The sequence below is a fragment of the Siniperca chuatsi genome, linkage group LG10, assembly GCF_020085105.1.
Source record: "Siniperca chuatsi isolate FFG_IHB_CAS linkage group LG10, ASM2008510v1, whole genome shotgun sequence".
NCBI classification, from domain to species: Eukaryota; Metazoa; Chordata; class Actinopteri; order Centrarchiformes; family Sinipercidae; genus Siniperca; species Siniperca chuatsi.
In genome coordinates this window covers 20,147,178-20,163,350 of record NC_058051.1, presented here as the reverse complement: position 1 = coordinate 20,163,350, position 16,173 = coordinate 20,147,178, and the positions used below count along the sequence as shown (strand labels likewise).

The 16,173-nt window shown below is 40.0% G+C and overlaps 1 protein-coding gene across 3 annotated transcripts in view; it reads right to left on the bottom strand.

Annotated features, from left to right (window-relative positions):
- Positions 1-16,173, bottom strand: part of LOC122883315 (metabotropic glutamate receptor 7-like) — a 95,062-nt gene that overhangs the window by 48,888 nt on the left and 30,001 nt on the right. For 2 of the 3 annotated variants that reach the window (XM_044211800.1, XM_044211801.1), the window contains exon 1: positions 12,633-13,549. The exons of the other annotated variant lie outside the window; for it this stretch is intronic. In XM_044211800.1, coding sequence (XP_044067735.1) covers positions 12,633-13,136 — 504 coding nt within the window. In that variant the 5' untranslated portion in view covers positions 13,137-13,549. Of the gene's footprint in view, positions 1-12,632; positions 13,550-16,173 lie in introns of those variants that run through there. 3 annotated transcript variants of the gene reach the window in all.

Below are 16,173 nucleotides of genomic sequence, written 5' to 3'. Positions count from 1 at the left end.
GGGCTGTTAGCATGACTGTAGACGCTTAGTCTTGGTAGATACTTGTCTGTTTTTGAGGCTTTATCTTAAGCTTCATTTCACTAACTACAGTTGCTGGCTAATGGGATTTAGGCTGCTAATTACTTTCTTTTATTCATCAACCAGGGCTTTCGCAAGTTTTAGCCCGTTTACTACAAATCATGTGCCTTTACATCACAGCTAACAATGTAGTAAACCATGCTACTGTGTAGAAATTTTAAAGAATGTTCTTTTACCATAACAGACATCCATAGTCTTCTATTAATTTCTGTACAATATGAAAATATATTGAAAGACTCTTGAAACTTTCTTGAGTTGTGTAATCCATCAGGTCTGCACAAATGTTTGTGAATGTCACATTATAGTTATGTGGTAATGCAGTGCAGACTCTCCAAATCAATCTGCACTTTAACTGCAATTCCACAAATTAATAACACAACATTAGGCAAACACACTGGTAGGGTCCTTTAACCTTTAGAGAGTTAGTTACACTACTACTACTAGTAGTCAACATTATACTGTTATGTGCTCTTGAGCAGTGAGGTATAAAGAAAGTCTGTTGTATAACTTAAAAACCTTGAAGTAAAGCTTATTAAAGTCTCTGTATGTCTGCCATCTTACCACTTGCTCACTCTGATGAAAATTACCCTGTGTCCAGTCATGACCTGGCCACCCATGGGCTCTCTGTTCTGCTCTGTGCATCACTGAGGGCATCTGACCTGGTAGTCCTGTCAGCAACACACTGGCTCTGCTGCACAGCCGGAACAATGGACAATTGTCTACTCAGTGGGCACAAGAAGCTTTTTCCAGTGCCGTACTGAAAAACCTGCCAACTCTGGAAGAACTGTACACAATCTTTCGGATAGAGATATTCTTTGTAAACAGACTCTCAATTCTCACTGAGATCATGATTCATCAGAGCAAGTGTCTCGACTAATGGACCGAGAAGATTTATGTGGAATGTGTTTTTGTGACACGCATATTTCACATAACTTCCACTCGCAGTGTCAGAAGACTGCACATTGACATGTATTTCAGAGCCAGAGTCAGAGATGCGCAACAGACGCCAGATCAGACAATTACCCTCAGACAAGTTAACCAGCTGAAACAAGAATGGGCCCAGTTGAATACAATGGAACTGTCACACAATGCTTCTGAAGGGATATCAACAAGAGAGCACTAACATGCATCTTTCTCAAAACAGTTGATCTCAAGTCTGCTAATAACACAATCTGTCAAATGAGCTGAAATAAAATAAATACAATACCTTAAATATATATTTAGAAGGTCTGAAACCCAAACTTATTGGTTCATTGATCATCCACAATTTAAGAAATGCATGAAATGTGTTGATCTATTTTAATAATTATTTAATATGTGAGTTATAGTAAGTAGAGATTTTATATACACATAGTGTGTTTTCAAGAATGTCTAGCCTTCAGTGTCAGAAATGTAATCCAAATACCAATATAGCGGTATTGAAGCTAGACCTATGAATACAGTAGCAAGAAAGTATTACGTAAAGTGCATATGGCCTAAACAGATAACACTTTAACATTAACATCGAGAGTGTGAATTGATACAGAAAAACTACGGTGTTCCAAGTCACTTCTGCTATGACCAACAGAGTGAGTGCATTTAAGTGCCTTGTGTTTATTTATTTCTTTGTTATATGTTCATTACAGCACATTCAAAATCATAACCTCTGTGTGGATGGTTTCTCAAAATATGAAAGGTGTGATCTATTTCCAACTGTGCACAGGAACTGGAAAATTGTTTGAGCACTGAGAGTGTAGGATTATTGCCACCCCAAAACACACACATGTTTTTATTACCCGTGAGGCTTTAGCCTAACCTCAACCCTCACCCCAACACCTAATTCTAAGAGTAGCTTTAACCCAAAACTAAACATAATGGTTAACCTTGTGGGGACCAGCTTTTTGTCCCCAGAGAAGTGAGTCCCTGTAATGATCAGTGCAAGTACGCACACACACACACAATCCCCGTGGGGGACAGTCATTGACATAATGCTTTCCCTTGCCCCTTACCCTAACCTCAACCTAATTGTAACCTGTACCCTAAAATCAAGTCTTAACCCTCAAAAAGCAGTCTCTACCCATGAGGACCACAATTTTTGTCCCCATGGACATGGTTAGTGTGCATTCAGGTTAAAGTCCCCACCGGGATATAAGGCCATGAAACACACACACACACACACACACGCCTGTTTTTGTCACTTGCCTTGACTTAAGGTTGATTTATAGTACATTAAGGGATTATGGCATGTAGCCGCTGAAGCTATGTTGTAAGCTATACCGTGTGCCTCATCAAACATTTAACAACACTTGGGCTTAGGAGATACTATGTGGGGACCGCAAGAACTGTGAAATTGGTCAGTTTGGGCTGCTTGTGTTTTGTCCTACACGTTTCTGATGCTGGTGGAGATTGTTGATAGTGAAGACAATGTTAAGGAAGTTAAAGAAAGACTCAGTAGTCTTCTCCTGTAACAAACATCTAGCAAAGACATCTCCACTGCAAACCTTCTGCTCACTGCAAACCATGCTCTCTATCACAGTGAATGAATGAACGTGAACACGGCGACTGCACAGAGAGTAGTCTCCTGTTCAGTAATGACACAAGACAAAATAGTAAAAGTATTTGTGTAGTCCAACGTTGCTCTATATCACAAAGCAAATTAAATAATGTAAACAGCTATTACTGTGGGGAATACAAATTCCATGCAAATTAGTGTTGCAGTGATGCCATCAATGGGTGAAATCTAAAGCTGAATTATAAATCAAAACCTATGCCATAGGTATCTATGGCAGGCAGTTGACCGCTTGCGTCAAGCATAAATCTGGCTTTATATCAAATCTCTGGAGACTTGTCCTAACTCTTAATCATAACCACTACATGCCTAACCCAACCCTTACTCTCACATTACCAGAAACCAAATAATAGCCCTGAAATTTATTGGTTAACCTTGGGAGGTTTCAACTTCAGTCCCCATAAGGTGAATATTTTAACAGATTTTTGGCCCAATAACATGATTAATACAAATACACACATACAGGCTTTAACAGGAAAACCTTCAGCCATAGTATGAAACCCAAACAAAACTTATGGAGATATTTAATCAGGATTGCACAATACTAATCTTAAAACAAAACTTATTTAGGCCTCCTAAATATTATATACATTTTAGAATTATATCCACTTTTAGGAGTGCAGGGAGAATAATGTTTGACTGGCAGATGCAACATACAGATGGTTTTGTTCACCTAAATAAATTTACTGGCAAATATCACATTTGATTGGTCTTCGACCTCCAGGTAGAGAGCGCATGACAGCTCTATGCATTACCCATTGATAGATGACATACTATTGATCCTCCTAGCCTCAATGCGTGCCACTTGTGAGTGCTCCAACACATAAGGCAGTTAAAAAACACTAGATTCTGTCATCGATAGCTTCTGTCCAGCAGTCCAATGTAGTTTAAGCAACCCTATTTGAAAGGAAAGAGCTTTCCTAATTTGCAAAATGTCAATGAGGCCTTCCCCCAAATCAATGTAACTGTCACATACAGGCATTTCAGAAAACACTTGAAATCTCTCGGAATTTGCATCTGAAAACCTTATCCTGTCAAACTGATTTTTTTATGTATGCTCTGGCTTCTGCTGCACAGTATATGTTTCAAGCTCTAAAGAGCAGAGACACACAAACTTGTTCAAACAGCACTCACACACCACTGCACAGCCAGCCAGAAAAAAAACCCCACACACTCGCCAAACATCATCTCAAGGGAAATACAGACTAAATGAAATTGAAGCTAATGAAACTCCAAAGTTCCACTCTTTCATTTTCACATGTAAAACCAACAGGTATTTTAGCATAACTACCCGAGGCCCATGCAGCACTCTAATAATTTAGTCTCCCTATAAAGGTCCACACCTTTTGGCTGGCTGATATAATGGTTATATATTACTATCTGTTGTTAGCAACCGTTCTGATTCACCCTCAGGCCCTGCTGTAATAACACAACTGAAGGACAAGGAATGAATCCCGATGACAGTTTATTATGTATACTGGTAGAGAGCGCACTGGGCCCTGACATCTCTGGGATGTAAAGAGTACACACACACACACACACACACACACACACACAAATGTGAAACACACAAGCACATATAAAAACAGATGTTGAATGTATCATATTTTACATGGATCAATTCACTTATCTCTAGCGGTATATAGCCATGAAGAAAAGTTTGATCTAATTTTGCCTAATTTGGCCAGGTTTTTGAATATCCATCATCAGTGGTGGAAAGTAACTAAGAACATTTACTACAATTACTATTACTACCACTAGTATTGTATTAAAGCATGCAATTTTGAGCTACTACTTCATTTTATGCTACGTAATAGTTCCACTTCACTACATTTCAGAGGGAAATATTGAACTTTTTATTTCACTAAATTTATCTCATATGATAAAGATTTTACACACAAAACATATGATCATCTTATAAAATATGATTTTTTTTGTCATAGATTAAACTACTCAGCAAAATACAAAGTCATTAAAATGAGCTCAACCTCCAATAGTTAAAACTGTAAAATGCTACTTTAATTAATTACATTAATTCACATTAATGCATCAGTAATAATAATCCAATAATATAATACATAATAATATAACACTTGCAGGACCAATTTCTCTGCATTATGCATGCTATGTGTATGAATACTTTGGATACTTTTTACAATTCTGTACTTTTACTTACATAAGATTTTGAATGCAGGATTTTTACTTGCAATGGATTATTTTCTGCATTGTGGTATTGCTACTTTTACTTAGGTAAAGGATGTGAATACTTCTTCCACTGTCTAAGACTTCTGCCTCCACCCCAAAACAATGGAGATGAATGGGATTTTGATTGTGGTGATGACTGCCTTAAATTACTTATTTTAAAAAGTCAACAAGAAATATCTCTTTCCAGAAACAATGTCAACACATAGAAGTAAAATGATTGTACCTGCATGGCTCAATACCACGAAAGGCAACTGAGAAAATATAAACACTGTAGAAGAAGGACCATTGTGGTTTCTCTTCCCTCTCTTGCAGCTCAAGCTGGCGTGCGGTCACTCTGTCTATTTCTTGCTGCTCTCCAGTGGCATGCCTATCTACATTAGAGCCCTCACATGGGCATGCAGTCTAAACAGAGCCTCGTGCCACCATCCTCCAGAGACAGCAAGACAGCCATGTGAGCAGTGCACCTCCTGTCCCTTTTAAGTTGGCAGCACACTGCATAAAGTTTGTGTTTTAAGTGTATTGTTGGATTAGTCTTCTCCTCTAGCGCTATCACCAGTTTAAAAATGTTTATTTGTCTAAGACTGCGTTATGACCAAATACCTGCAAAACTAATGACATTCCCAACAGCCTCAGCTTTACTTTGTGTTTAGTGCAAAATTAGCAAATATAACACGCTAAACTAAGCTGGTGAGCATTAACAGTTTAAAAAAATGTCTTTCAAAAGTGTTCATGGAAATAACCTGCATGGAGAATGGTTGCTGCTGCTAATCAGCCTGACTCTCCAACAGTGCTATATGATTTCAAATACGGGGTCCATAAAGGTAAGGTATCTATAACACTGTTGGAGGGTCAGGCTGATTAGCAGCATTTTTTTCATGACAACTTTTCTCAGAATTCTGAGATAATAATCTCTGTGATAAAACAAAAGCACAGAAATCAGGTATAAGAGGAACCACAACACATGCCTCCGTTTGAAGCAGCAGACACTCTCATGGGCAGCACTAAAAGCAGCCTTTTAACAAATTTGCTTAACTCATTTACCAGGATTTGATGAACTGTGAGAAGAGAGGACTTTGCCTAGAAAAAACAGATAATATTTAAAAAGGCACATTTCGTATTGATCTATACAGCCATTTTGAGCTCGTATGAGGTTTTGTACAACAAAAACAGACTTAGATGTTAGTTAGTCACATAGCACAGAACTATGGCTGAGTGACTTTGTAATTCAGGCTCAGTCCAGAATGTTTCATGGATCACAGATCACTATGTTGAAATAAAATACAATGAGCCCTGTGATAATGCCTTTCAGCCCACACTGGATCGTTTTCTGCTGAAGCAACAGGGACATTTTTCCTTTTGGAGGGATGAGTGAGAGGCCAACCAGCAGCCAGCAGAGACCTCCTCATGCTTCTCCACTCATCCCCGTAAGAGGATCGGACGTAATGGGGTTTCCTCTTCTCTGGCTCCTTCTGCTCGCCAGATAAACTGCAGAAAACTTCCAACAAAGTCTAAGAGTGCTATTCTTGTCACATTTTACAGTCATACCGACAATACGTTTTGAAGGAGCACTGGTCTGACCTCAATGTGAGCAGAGCTAAGCTTTTAAGCAGGTGCCCCCTTCCCCCCTCCAATGCAATGGGAGAAAATGGGGTAATAGCCTGTCAAGCAAAGATCCCAAACCCATGTCTAAATGAGGGATAGCACCTCATTAAAGATACTGAATCAATATCTACCAGCTATAAATGGAATCATAACACACCAGAATATGTCTGAAAACAAATGAAGAATGGAATAAGAATGTACTAGTCATGTTTTCATTTAGTCATATAGCACGCTATTATGTAGCCGAATAATAAAGTGCACCATCCCCCCAGGCTTGTAGGAATAGCCAAGACATTAATATCAGGCGTGCAGGGTTTCTCATATTCTCCCTGTGACAGGCTGCTGACCTAATGACCTCATGTCAGCAGCAATGACAACTTGTCTAACACAGGGATATTTTATTCATTCCATTAATATTGCATCAGTTGCTCACACTGCATCGTGTTTGTGTGTGCGAATATATACCTGCTCTACTGAACATGAGCACAGCAGCACTCCTTCACAACACTGTTTTTCCAAAAAAGGCCAAAAAGGATGGAAATTTGAAAAATCAGGCTCTCAGGCAACATTTCTCTGTGTGGTTATCAGTTTAAATGTTGCCTTTGCAGGTCTGAATTTTCCTGGAGTACAGTTCATGAATACTCTGAAAACAGTTAACAGTCATAGATTCATTTTACAAACATCCCAATTTAAATGCAAAAATAATGACTTGACATGACAAGGTTTTTTATTTTATTTCATCCATTTCCAACATCAAATCTCTGCACATTATTGCTCAATCCTGGCGCTCAGACTCAGAGCATTACTGTCATTCTGTCCAACCAGATTATTTCAGTTAAATGCATTTATCTGCATCGCAGGTCTACTGCCGTGTTCACACGAAAATTCGCTCCCCATTGTTTCTGTTACACAGGTGAAACGCATTCGCTTCTTGCCATGAATTGATCTTGCCTTGTTCACTTCTTGCAGAGTTCAATCTGATTGAACTCTGACCTGCGAAATAGCGAGACTCACCGGTGTCCAGCCAATTTGAAGGCGCAGGTGGGATTGACCTCTACTTAAGTACTGATTGTTTGTTTGTACAACTGCATGCTTAAAAGAACACAATGCAGCAGAAGAAGGGCCACGCTATGTGGCTGGCCATTACTGCAAAGACAGGGATAGTGAAAGAAAGACTGCAGTATAAAGTAACTGATAAAAAAAGTTTATATTTCTCAACTTGTGGAATACTATTCTTAGCCTGTTAGCCATGCTAACTCCTGCAGCTTATGCCTGTAACCCTGCCCACATTATTTCCTGTCCCACCTACGTTTTGCCACAGCGTGCGAGTAAATTTCACCTTGCCAATTCTGGTCTGACCGGGCCATAAGTCAGCATCTCATTAAACGGCTGGAATGAAAACCAGCAGGGCTCTCAGTCTCAAAGACCAAAAGTGAGAATCACTTGGACTAGAGATAACATATTCAGTATATCCACATGGGAATAATAATAGTACAATATATTTATTTTTAAAAAGTTTCTAATCCTTGCTACTTAAATTTATTCATTCATTCATTCATACTTCAGTTTCATATGCAATACAGTTTTGTAGGTTTTGATAGTTATTTCTAACTTTTTTATGTTTGAATATCTGTGATGCAAAAGGCAGAAAGATCAATTGTTCTATCAACTGTTCTACAAAACCAGCACAAATATTTGTAACTGATGACTCACCAACCCTTTAAAGTCTGTCAGGCATTTTTGTTATTTGTGGAAAGATTTTTATTTTATGGTCTAAAAACAGAGTTTATTTTTCAAGTTGTATTGACTATTTTGAGAGAGTGGATCTTATTTTGGAGAGTTTTGTATTTAATGATTTGAAAAAATGTATATGTTTCTTTTGTGTTCTACATAAAAACAGTAAGACAAAAAATACCTGCATATTTCAACCACAAATTGTCTCCCTCAGAGTCTCAGGTGCTGTATTTTTAATGTAATGTTGATGTGATAGTCACACAGGTACCGTGTCATCATTCATACAGATTGAATAATTGGACATATTGTCCTCACATGTATTTCATTTGATTCACAGACGAGGTGTGCTGTGTCATCACAGCTCATCTATAAATACCTGTGTGCTCACAACCTCACTTTAACCTGAGGAAGGCCGGTTGTGGCCAAAATGATGTCACGTAGAATAAAAGGAAAATTAGTCACAAGGGAGCAGTGTGCGTGTATTTTTTCATCGTTTGTGCCGATTATTGTTAACCAGCTACTGCAATTTGTTTTTTGAATGTGCATGTGCCTCCGGCATGAAAAAAAACAATGAAATTCTACAGTCTGACTTCCATTTAAGTGTAGAGGCTAAATCAAACTTAAATCAAAACCCCTTCAGACAGCCAGACAGGTTGAACGTTTTGACTCATATTCCAATATTCATCTTGTTCTATTGTGAATATTTGAAAACTCCAAAGGAGGGTGGAGGTCTGATCATTTAGGTCCATCGTCCATATAGTTTTCAATTTCCATCTATGAGGTAAATCCCACTGAGCCTTTCTTAAAATCGAAAATTTGGAAATATCCAACCTTTTCACCATTATGCTATATGTTATACGGTAGTCATCATAATAATTAATTTCACTGTCCTATGCAATAATATGCACATAAAAACAAACTCAACTCTATTACTTATTATCAGTTTAGGCTCTTACATGTGTTTAGTTACGTGTTAACTAAGATGCTGAACCTTAGTTTGGAGTGAAGTGTCAAGTTAGTTGAGACTTTGTTATCCATGTTTCAGATATTTGTCATAAAGTTATAATGTACTGAGGGGTGTTTCTGTGTCACACTCTGAATAAAAGCCAATTAGCAAGTGATGGAGAGAAAATGCAAGAGCCAAAAGCACTGGTATGGATCATGAAATATCCACAAGACTGTTTTCATTCCTTCAGCAATGGTCTTTGTGTGCATATATATGTGTGTGCATCTATTCATAAGCTGCATACTTGACATACGAACTGTGTGTGAATAATTGACCTGCTCTGTATCAATGTACACATGGCAATTGTGTTTAGAAAAACAGACAATTAACCTCTGCCATTTTGTGTCACTCGTGTCATTTTGAGAGCTTGTAACACACACACACAGCCTTCATATTCCTTTTGTGTAAGGCTTTACCACTGTCGGCTGAATAGATCACACTGCAAGGTTTCAATCTCCTTCAAATCAATCACAGTGATGATTCTGTGAAAAAAGAGAGATAAAAAGCCGACCGGAGCCTGTCAAGGCTATGAGAGCATGGGATGTCAATGCGTCACTTAGACAGCAAGTCTGAAGGGGCCCCTTCCCCAGACAGGAGGACAAGACGGAGTTCACCTGCATTCAATATGAAGTTTTGCCTCCGTTTTTGGGAAGAGATGCAACAGAGAATAGTGAGCTGCACTCCCTGATTTAAATGTCATCTGGATAAAAATCAATCTTATGATTCATTCAAGAGGCCAGGACTTACAAATGGACAAAGTTGCCCTATCTGTTCAACTACAGTGTCGTCCTCTCCGAGAATGACTGGGTGATCATGAGCAGAGAGTAAGGATTGGATGATTTTTCAAAAAGGTGCACAACATCATAGCTCCTGGTAACAATTCAAAAGTTTGGCTGATTGATTTCTTTGTCCTCCTGTGGCATTGTTGCTTCTCATTTCCAACACAGCATGAAAGGCAGTGAAATAAAAACATCTTAGCAGCAAATCGGCCTCACCATGGCAACAGTATTGATCAACCCTCCTGGGTCCTCAGAAAAATCTATCCCTCATGTCAATTTCCCAGCATTAACAGTTCAGCAGCTACTCATGTCCTGAATAGACAGCCATGATATTTAGCATCTGGCAATAAAATCTACAAGCACTATTTAGCTTCCCTGATGATTCATTTATCACAGGGGTGAGACACAAAATGACCTGATGATATTCACTGAGAACAAAGCGGGAAGTAGGCTAGGAGGACAGCTCAGGGAGAGGTCATTGTCCACAGGCTCAAAGTTTAAAGATCTAGTGTAAAGATCTAGATTAGTTTGCTTAGTTATGGAGCATAACTAATAATCAAATGTAAGTGAAATCGACTAAAACAAGAAATTGCACTTTTTTACAAACACTTTTTACGGGGCCTTCTTTCGCTTTAATTTGAGAGGGAAGAAATCTGCTGTTCAATGATATCTGAACAGGTGTTCTCTCAAGCTTTTGACTGGAATCATTTGATACTTGATGGATTGCAGTTGAAAACAATCTCAGAAACTAGGAATTGCTGCCACACACTAATCAAATGCTGTAAAACTAATGAGGGTAAATGGGCTGGGAGCTCTCACTTCAGGCATGTATTGATTATACAGTATAATGCGGCCTCACATTTATCATTGTTTATTATCAGTACTATCATCACCACTGGTACCACAGGAAGAAAATACGTGTGCTGAAGGGCAAAACGGGTTCAGAGGAGGACTGAATTTATCTTATCTGTGTGCAGATTTGACTGTGGTGATTAAATCCACCTTTCTGGCAACACAAGAAATGCAGAGTGACGGACGGTGCTGCATGCCAACTGCTGTCAATCAACAGATTACAACATCGCACATGGACTACACCTACGCTCCCACAGCTTTACACTTACAGACATACTGGTACACCTGGTGTGAGGAGGAAAGCGGAGAGGGAATTAAGAAATCATCTCACTCCCCTTAAACCCTTTTCACAAATGCATACATGTTAATATTATACAGCTTGCATGAAAAACAAAAGTAAGTCTTACAGCCCTCGCATTCTGAAGCAAATAACGAGTGCACTGTGGATGCTTCAAAGTATAACTGGAGGGTTTTACCAACTTGGAATGATAAAAATTTAATTTGTTAACTCTAAGAGCCTACAAAGAGCGAATAGGAACCAAAGCCAGGCTGAAGGTTGCGGTGGGGAACCATCAGTCTAATTGTCCAGCCAATGGAGCCATAAAACTCCAAGTGTTGCATGTGTGTGTGTGTGTGTGTGAAAAGAAAAGGGGGGGGGCTAAAAGCATGTTAAGTACTTTGATTGTCTTACAGTTGCAGTTAAACAGCTACTTACAGCCAGAACCATGGTTTGTCTAATTGAAATGAAACAAAACACAAAATGACAAGACTGTGAGTCACAATCTGCAACCACAAATCATTAGCATCAACACTGCAGGTCTGATGATCCTCCCTGGCTTTAACACCTGCTGCCCTCACACAAAAAACTGTATAGAAGTCTGCACATTTGCAAAAAGCATCCACATGGTATTTCAAGTAATAAGATATTTTGCAGAGATGTGTTTTAAATAATTAATCTGTTGTATTGGTGCCCTGCTGCGTTTCCCATTCCACTGCAGCACCATCAGTGGGCCAACACTACTCTCAGCCAACAGGAACAGAGATGTGTTTCCATAAACCCAAGCTAACTCATTGTGAAATTAGCAGTGCAAATTCATTTCATTTACGCAGCCATCGAGCTCAATTAGGGTGCAAAGAGTTTGAAACAAGCTCATTTTGAAGAAGGCCCCCCCCCTGCAGATAAAAGCAACCAACTCAACCATAAATCATGGCTTTCAGGTTCAAAACAATTCATTTAAAAACGCCTGCAGTCTTTCCCATATAAGAGTCTCATATAATCATGTGCAATCACATGAAGCAGGCCTGTTATTCTCAGGAGGGGGTTGTTGAGTTTGGGGGGTGTGATTGTGTCAGGCTGTCAGTGCCCACTCATCCAGACTCTGAAGTGAGACCGGAACAGACGGGAGCTGTTCTTTCAGCACCACTGGGGACAGGCAACAGCACACTCAGCTGTCTCATCCACACAGTGTAGTGGAGGGGGAAACCACCCAAACTCACTTCACCAAGATGGAGAGGAGTCTAGATGAAAATTAGTCACAGCATACATCAAATTTAAAATGGAGAAAAAGTACCCACATATATAATATCACCTGAAAATGAGCAGTTTTCTGTCTTTTTCCCTATGAGATAAGGTTTTTTTGGTGTTTACTACTAATGGCATCCCTCTTCTCATCTGCTTCCCGTCACTGGGTGGGCAGCGGTGAGGCGCACCGCTTTCACTCTTCCCTAAAAGGCGGATTTTACCAGAAGCCTGCACATACTGTAGCTACATCGGCGGAAAACACCCTTTTTAAAGCCACAAAACTATTGCACAAGCTCAAAGACTTGCCTGAAAGAGGCGTAGGATGTTGGCAACCATGATCGATACTGAACTCGCAGAGGCTCCGATGACTCCCACCACTTTTTCAGGCTTGACAAACACCGGTGGCTCCCCATTCGTGCACCTCACGTCGGAGGTGTCCTTCGTGATCAGGGCTTGAACGAAAGTTAAAGATTGCTCCAGCGCGTAGGTATCCCTCGAACAAGTGTCCAGCACCCGGGCGCCTAGGGTGATGTTGGGTAAGAGTTGCTCGTCCTGGTTGATTTGGTCCAAAGCGTACATCATGGCCTCAAGTCGCTGGATGCCGTTCTCCTTTTTGAGGTCTCCGCACGGCATACCGTCGGACCCTCTGGCGTGCACCGGGAAGAGTCCACCGAGGGTCAGGTGCCCCTCAGTCCGTATTGAATGGGGCGCATAAGTCTCCTGAGGCAGCGCGAAATCTATCACAGTCCTCATGAGCCAAAACACTCTCCATATCGAGCTCAGCTTCACGCACACACCGGGACGAGCCATGATCAACGTTTAGGAAGGATGGAGTCTGAAATCCGCCGAAGATAGAAGCAGAAAGGCTGAGAAGTTTGTTAAAACGAATCCATTCTAGTCACCAGGGAGGAGATGCAACAAGCGGGGCTGAAGAAACAAGACGCAGATGGCTCAGGCAAACTGCGCCCATCGCTTTGCTGTCAGGAGTGAGCGGTGCAGCTTGTTGAATAGCGAAGCCCCAAACGAATATGATTCAGTTCCCCTCGGAAATGGAGGCTACATCCATAAGTCAGAAAATATCAGTAAAAGAAGATATACTGCCGCAGATGAACTGGCCTAATTTTGTCCATTTATGCTAAATCCAAAGCGCAAGTGGAAACACAATGAAGCCGCTGCTGAGGACTGACATAGGCTATCTCCACAACCTAAAGCGGCAATTCTACCAAATACTCTCCCAGCATCTTCTGTTTTAAGAAAAATGTTATACAAGTAACAGGGTTGACACATCAGTAACAGGGTTGACAACAGTTACTGTATTGGTTACAGTTATGGTTGTAATGGAGTCTTAATTGGACATTCATAAACCTTTAATTCAACATGACTAATTAGCATATTTTGTAGAATGCTCTATTGAGATATTTTAGCATAAAAATTATGAAAAATTATGATGATTCTGCGGATGTAAATGTAAATCAATTGTTTTATTAAAACATTAACATTAAAACATTAACATTACATTGCAATTAAATGACCAATTGAACATGTTTGGCCTTAACAGAATAAGCAAAAACCACTAACGATCACTTACTAAAGGCCACTATAAAGTATAAAAAACAAAATGCAGATCATAGATCAAGTGTGTTGTAACATGGAGGAAGTAAACTGGTGAAAAATCTTATGTCTAGAGAAATTGGGTTTCAAGATTAGACACATATCGACATTTCAGAGTGGCCATTTCCTGATTCTATCCTGAAGCTGAATGGTGATGCAGTGATTTCTTTTGTTAACCATTCCCGCCCAGTAGACAGTCGTTAGTCCTCAACTACGTCCACAACAACGTTTTAAGTACTGGCGCTCAGGACCGGAGCAAAAGGAAAAGCTAACTGTTGAACATGTTTGGCCTTAACAGAATAAACAAAAGTCAATGATCACTAATGATCACTTAATGTAACATTCCTGTCTGCCTACCCAACAAGTTTTGACCAGATGTCTTTCCGTATTTCTCGTGCCGTGCTTTCTGTGAAGGTTTAACAGTGTATCAACAAGAAATCTCTTCTGTTTTTTTACTTTGTTTCGCGTTATTGTCTGTTTTCTCCCAGTGGTGACCCGACTGACATCATCCCGGTCATAGAATGCTCTGATACTTGATTTTATATGTGTTGGAATGCGGAGCTTTTCTTTATGAGAGAAAGAAAGTGTATTTCCATCTAAAGTCTTCCACCTTCTTCTTGGAAGACCAATGGCACTCTGTCCATATTTCTACATGACTAATGAACTGACACTTAAGGCTTTATAGAAGTATATGTTTTTTTATGATATATTGAGTAGAAGTAGAAAATCCTACAGAGGGACAGGCCATTTTTTTTCAGGAATTATCTCTCAAAATCAATACTTAGATGTTAGGACCGGCAGAAGTGGGTGACATTCTTCCTGCTCAAACCAACTCCACGGGAGCGCAGGGATGGCTCGGTCGGCTGTGGTGTCTGTCTCCCAGGGGTGCATATCATCTCCTCAAAAAAAAAGAAAGAAAGAAAGAAAAGGACTAGTACTAGATCAAATGTGCTTCAGCGAGCAGAGGACTAAAAAAATCCAGCTAATTAAAGCCCCGGCTCTCTCTCTGTCTCCGCAACCGGTCGCATTTATACAAAATGAATGAGTCACAGCGAGGGATGCACTGTGCGCCGAGTTTTCAGCCCCCTTTCCTTGCGAGACGTCATTCAGCTGGCTGAAAAGAAAAAAACAAAACAAAACACGAGTAGCATCACTTCATGGCAAGGTTTTCAGGAAGTTGGCTGTTCAGTGTCTTCAGACATCAGTTCGATGAGAAGGTAAACAAGACGAACAAATGCACTTGCAGACTTTAATAGTGAGACAATTGTTCCTCTGAGTGCCTCCCAGTGCGCTGCATCTCAGCATTCATAATATCCTTCCTCTCTCTTCAAGTTTTTTTCTCTTTCATTTGATGTTGACGGTGGCATGCATGAAGGAGAGATCTGTGGTATTAACACAGCAGAGCTGCAGGTATTGTAGGGCTTCACCCGCGGACTAAAAAGTGCGTTTCCTGAAATAGTTTTGGATTCATTACTGATGCACCATTAAAGGGTGGGGGTGGGGGTCCAGGCTGGTCTCCCAGGCAACCCTTCTTCAGAAGACACTCCTGATTCATCCTGTGCCCCCCCACACACACACACACATCGTGCTGGCATGCATACTGGCACACAGACTGGTGAGAATTAACCACACCTTTAGGAGCAAGGGGCCCTCACATCTTCCTAACAAATCACTATCATCACCAAACTATTTAATTGCACAGATGGTGCTTTTTACAAACAAGCAGATTATGATAATTTGCCTTTCTGGGCATGCATTAGCCAGGGACTCACTTGGCAATTTGTGGCATTAATTAAAAAGGTAGTTTCTGTGTGTAATTCAACAAAAAAAAAAATCATTGTTAGGCGCTACTAATGACTGCTGTATTCATTCAGTTGGTTACAGTGTGGGAAAAGCACTCTGTGGATACATAATTCATGTATAAGCCTTTATTTTCAAGTAACCTTAGAAACTGACCACTTCTAAACCAGCCACCACATTTCAAACTCTGGCATCCATGGCACTGCTGTTGGAAAATGGCACTCTGGGAAACCGTCAAACAGGAAACAGTAAATGGATTATGGGATAAATCAGTTAAGTTGCTTGATCTTTGAGTAATAAACAGCCTCTGAGAGTTGCTTTATCGTGAAAATGATTATGAGGCATAGAATCCCATTTCATGAACATGTTCCTTCCTTTCGTTTCTGTTCAATTAAAGGATTAGAAAAGGCATGTGGCTCTAATTGAAACATGTCCT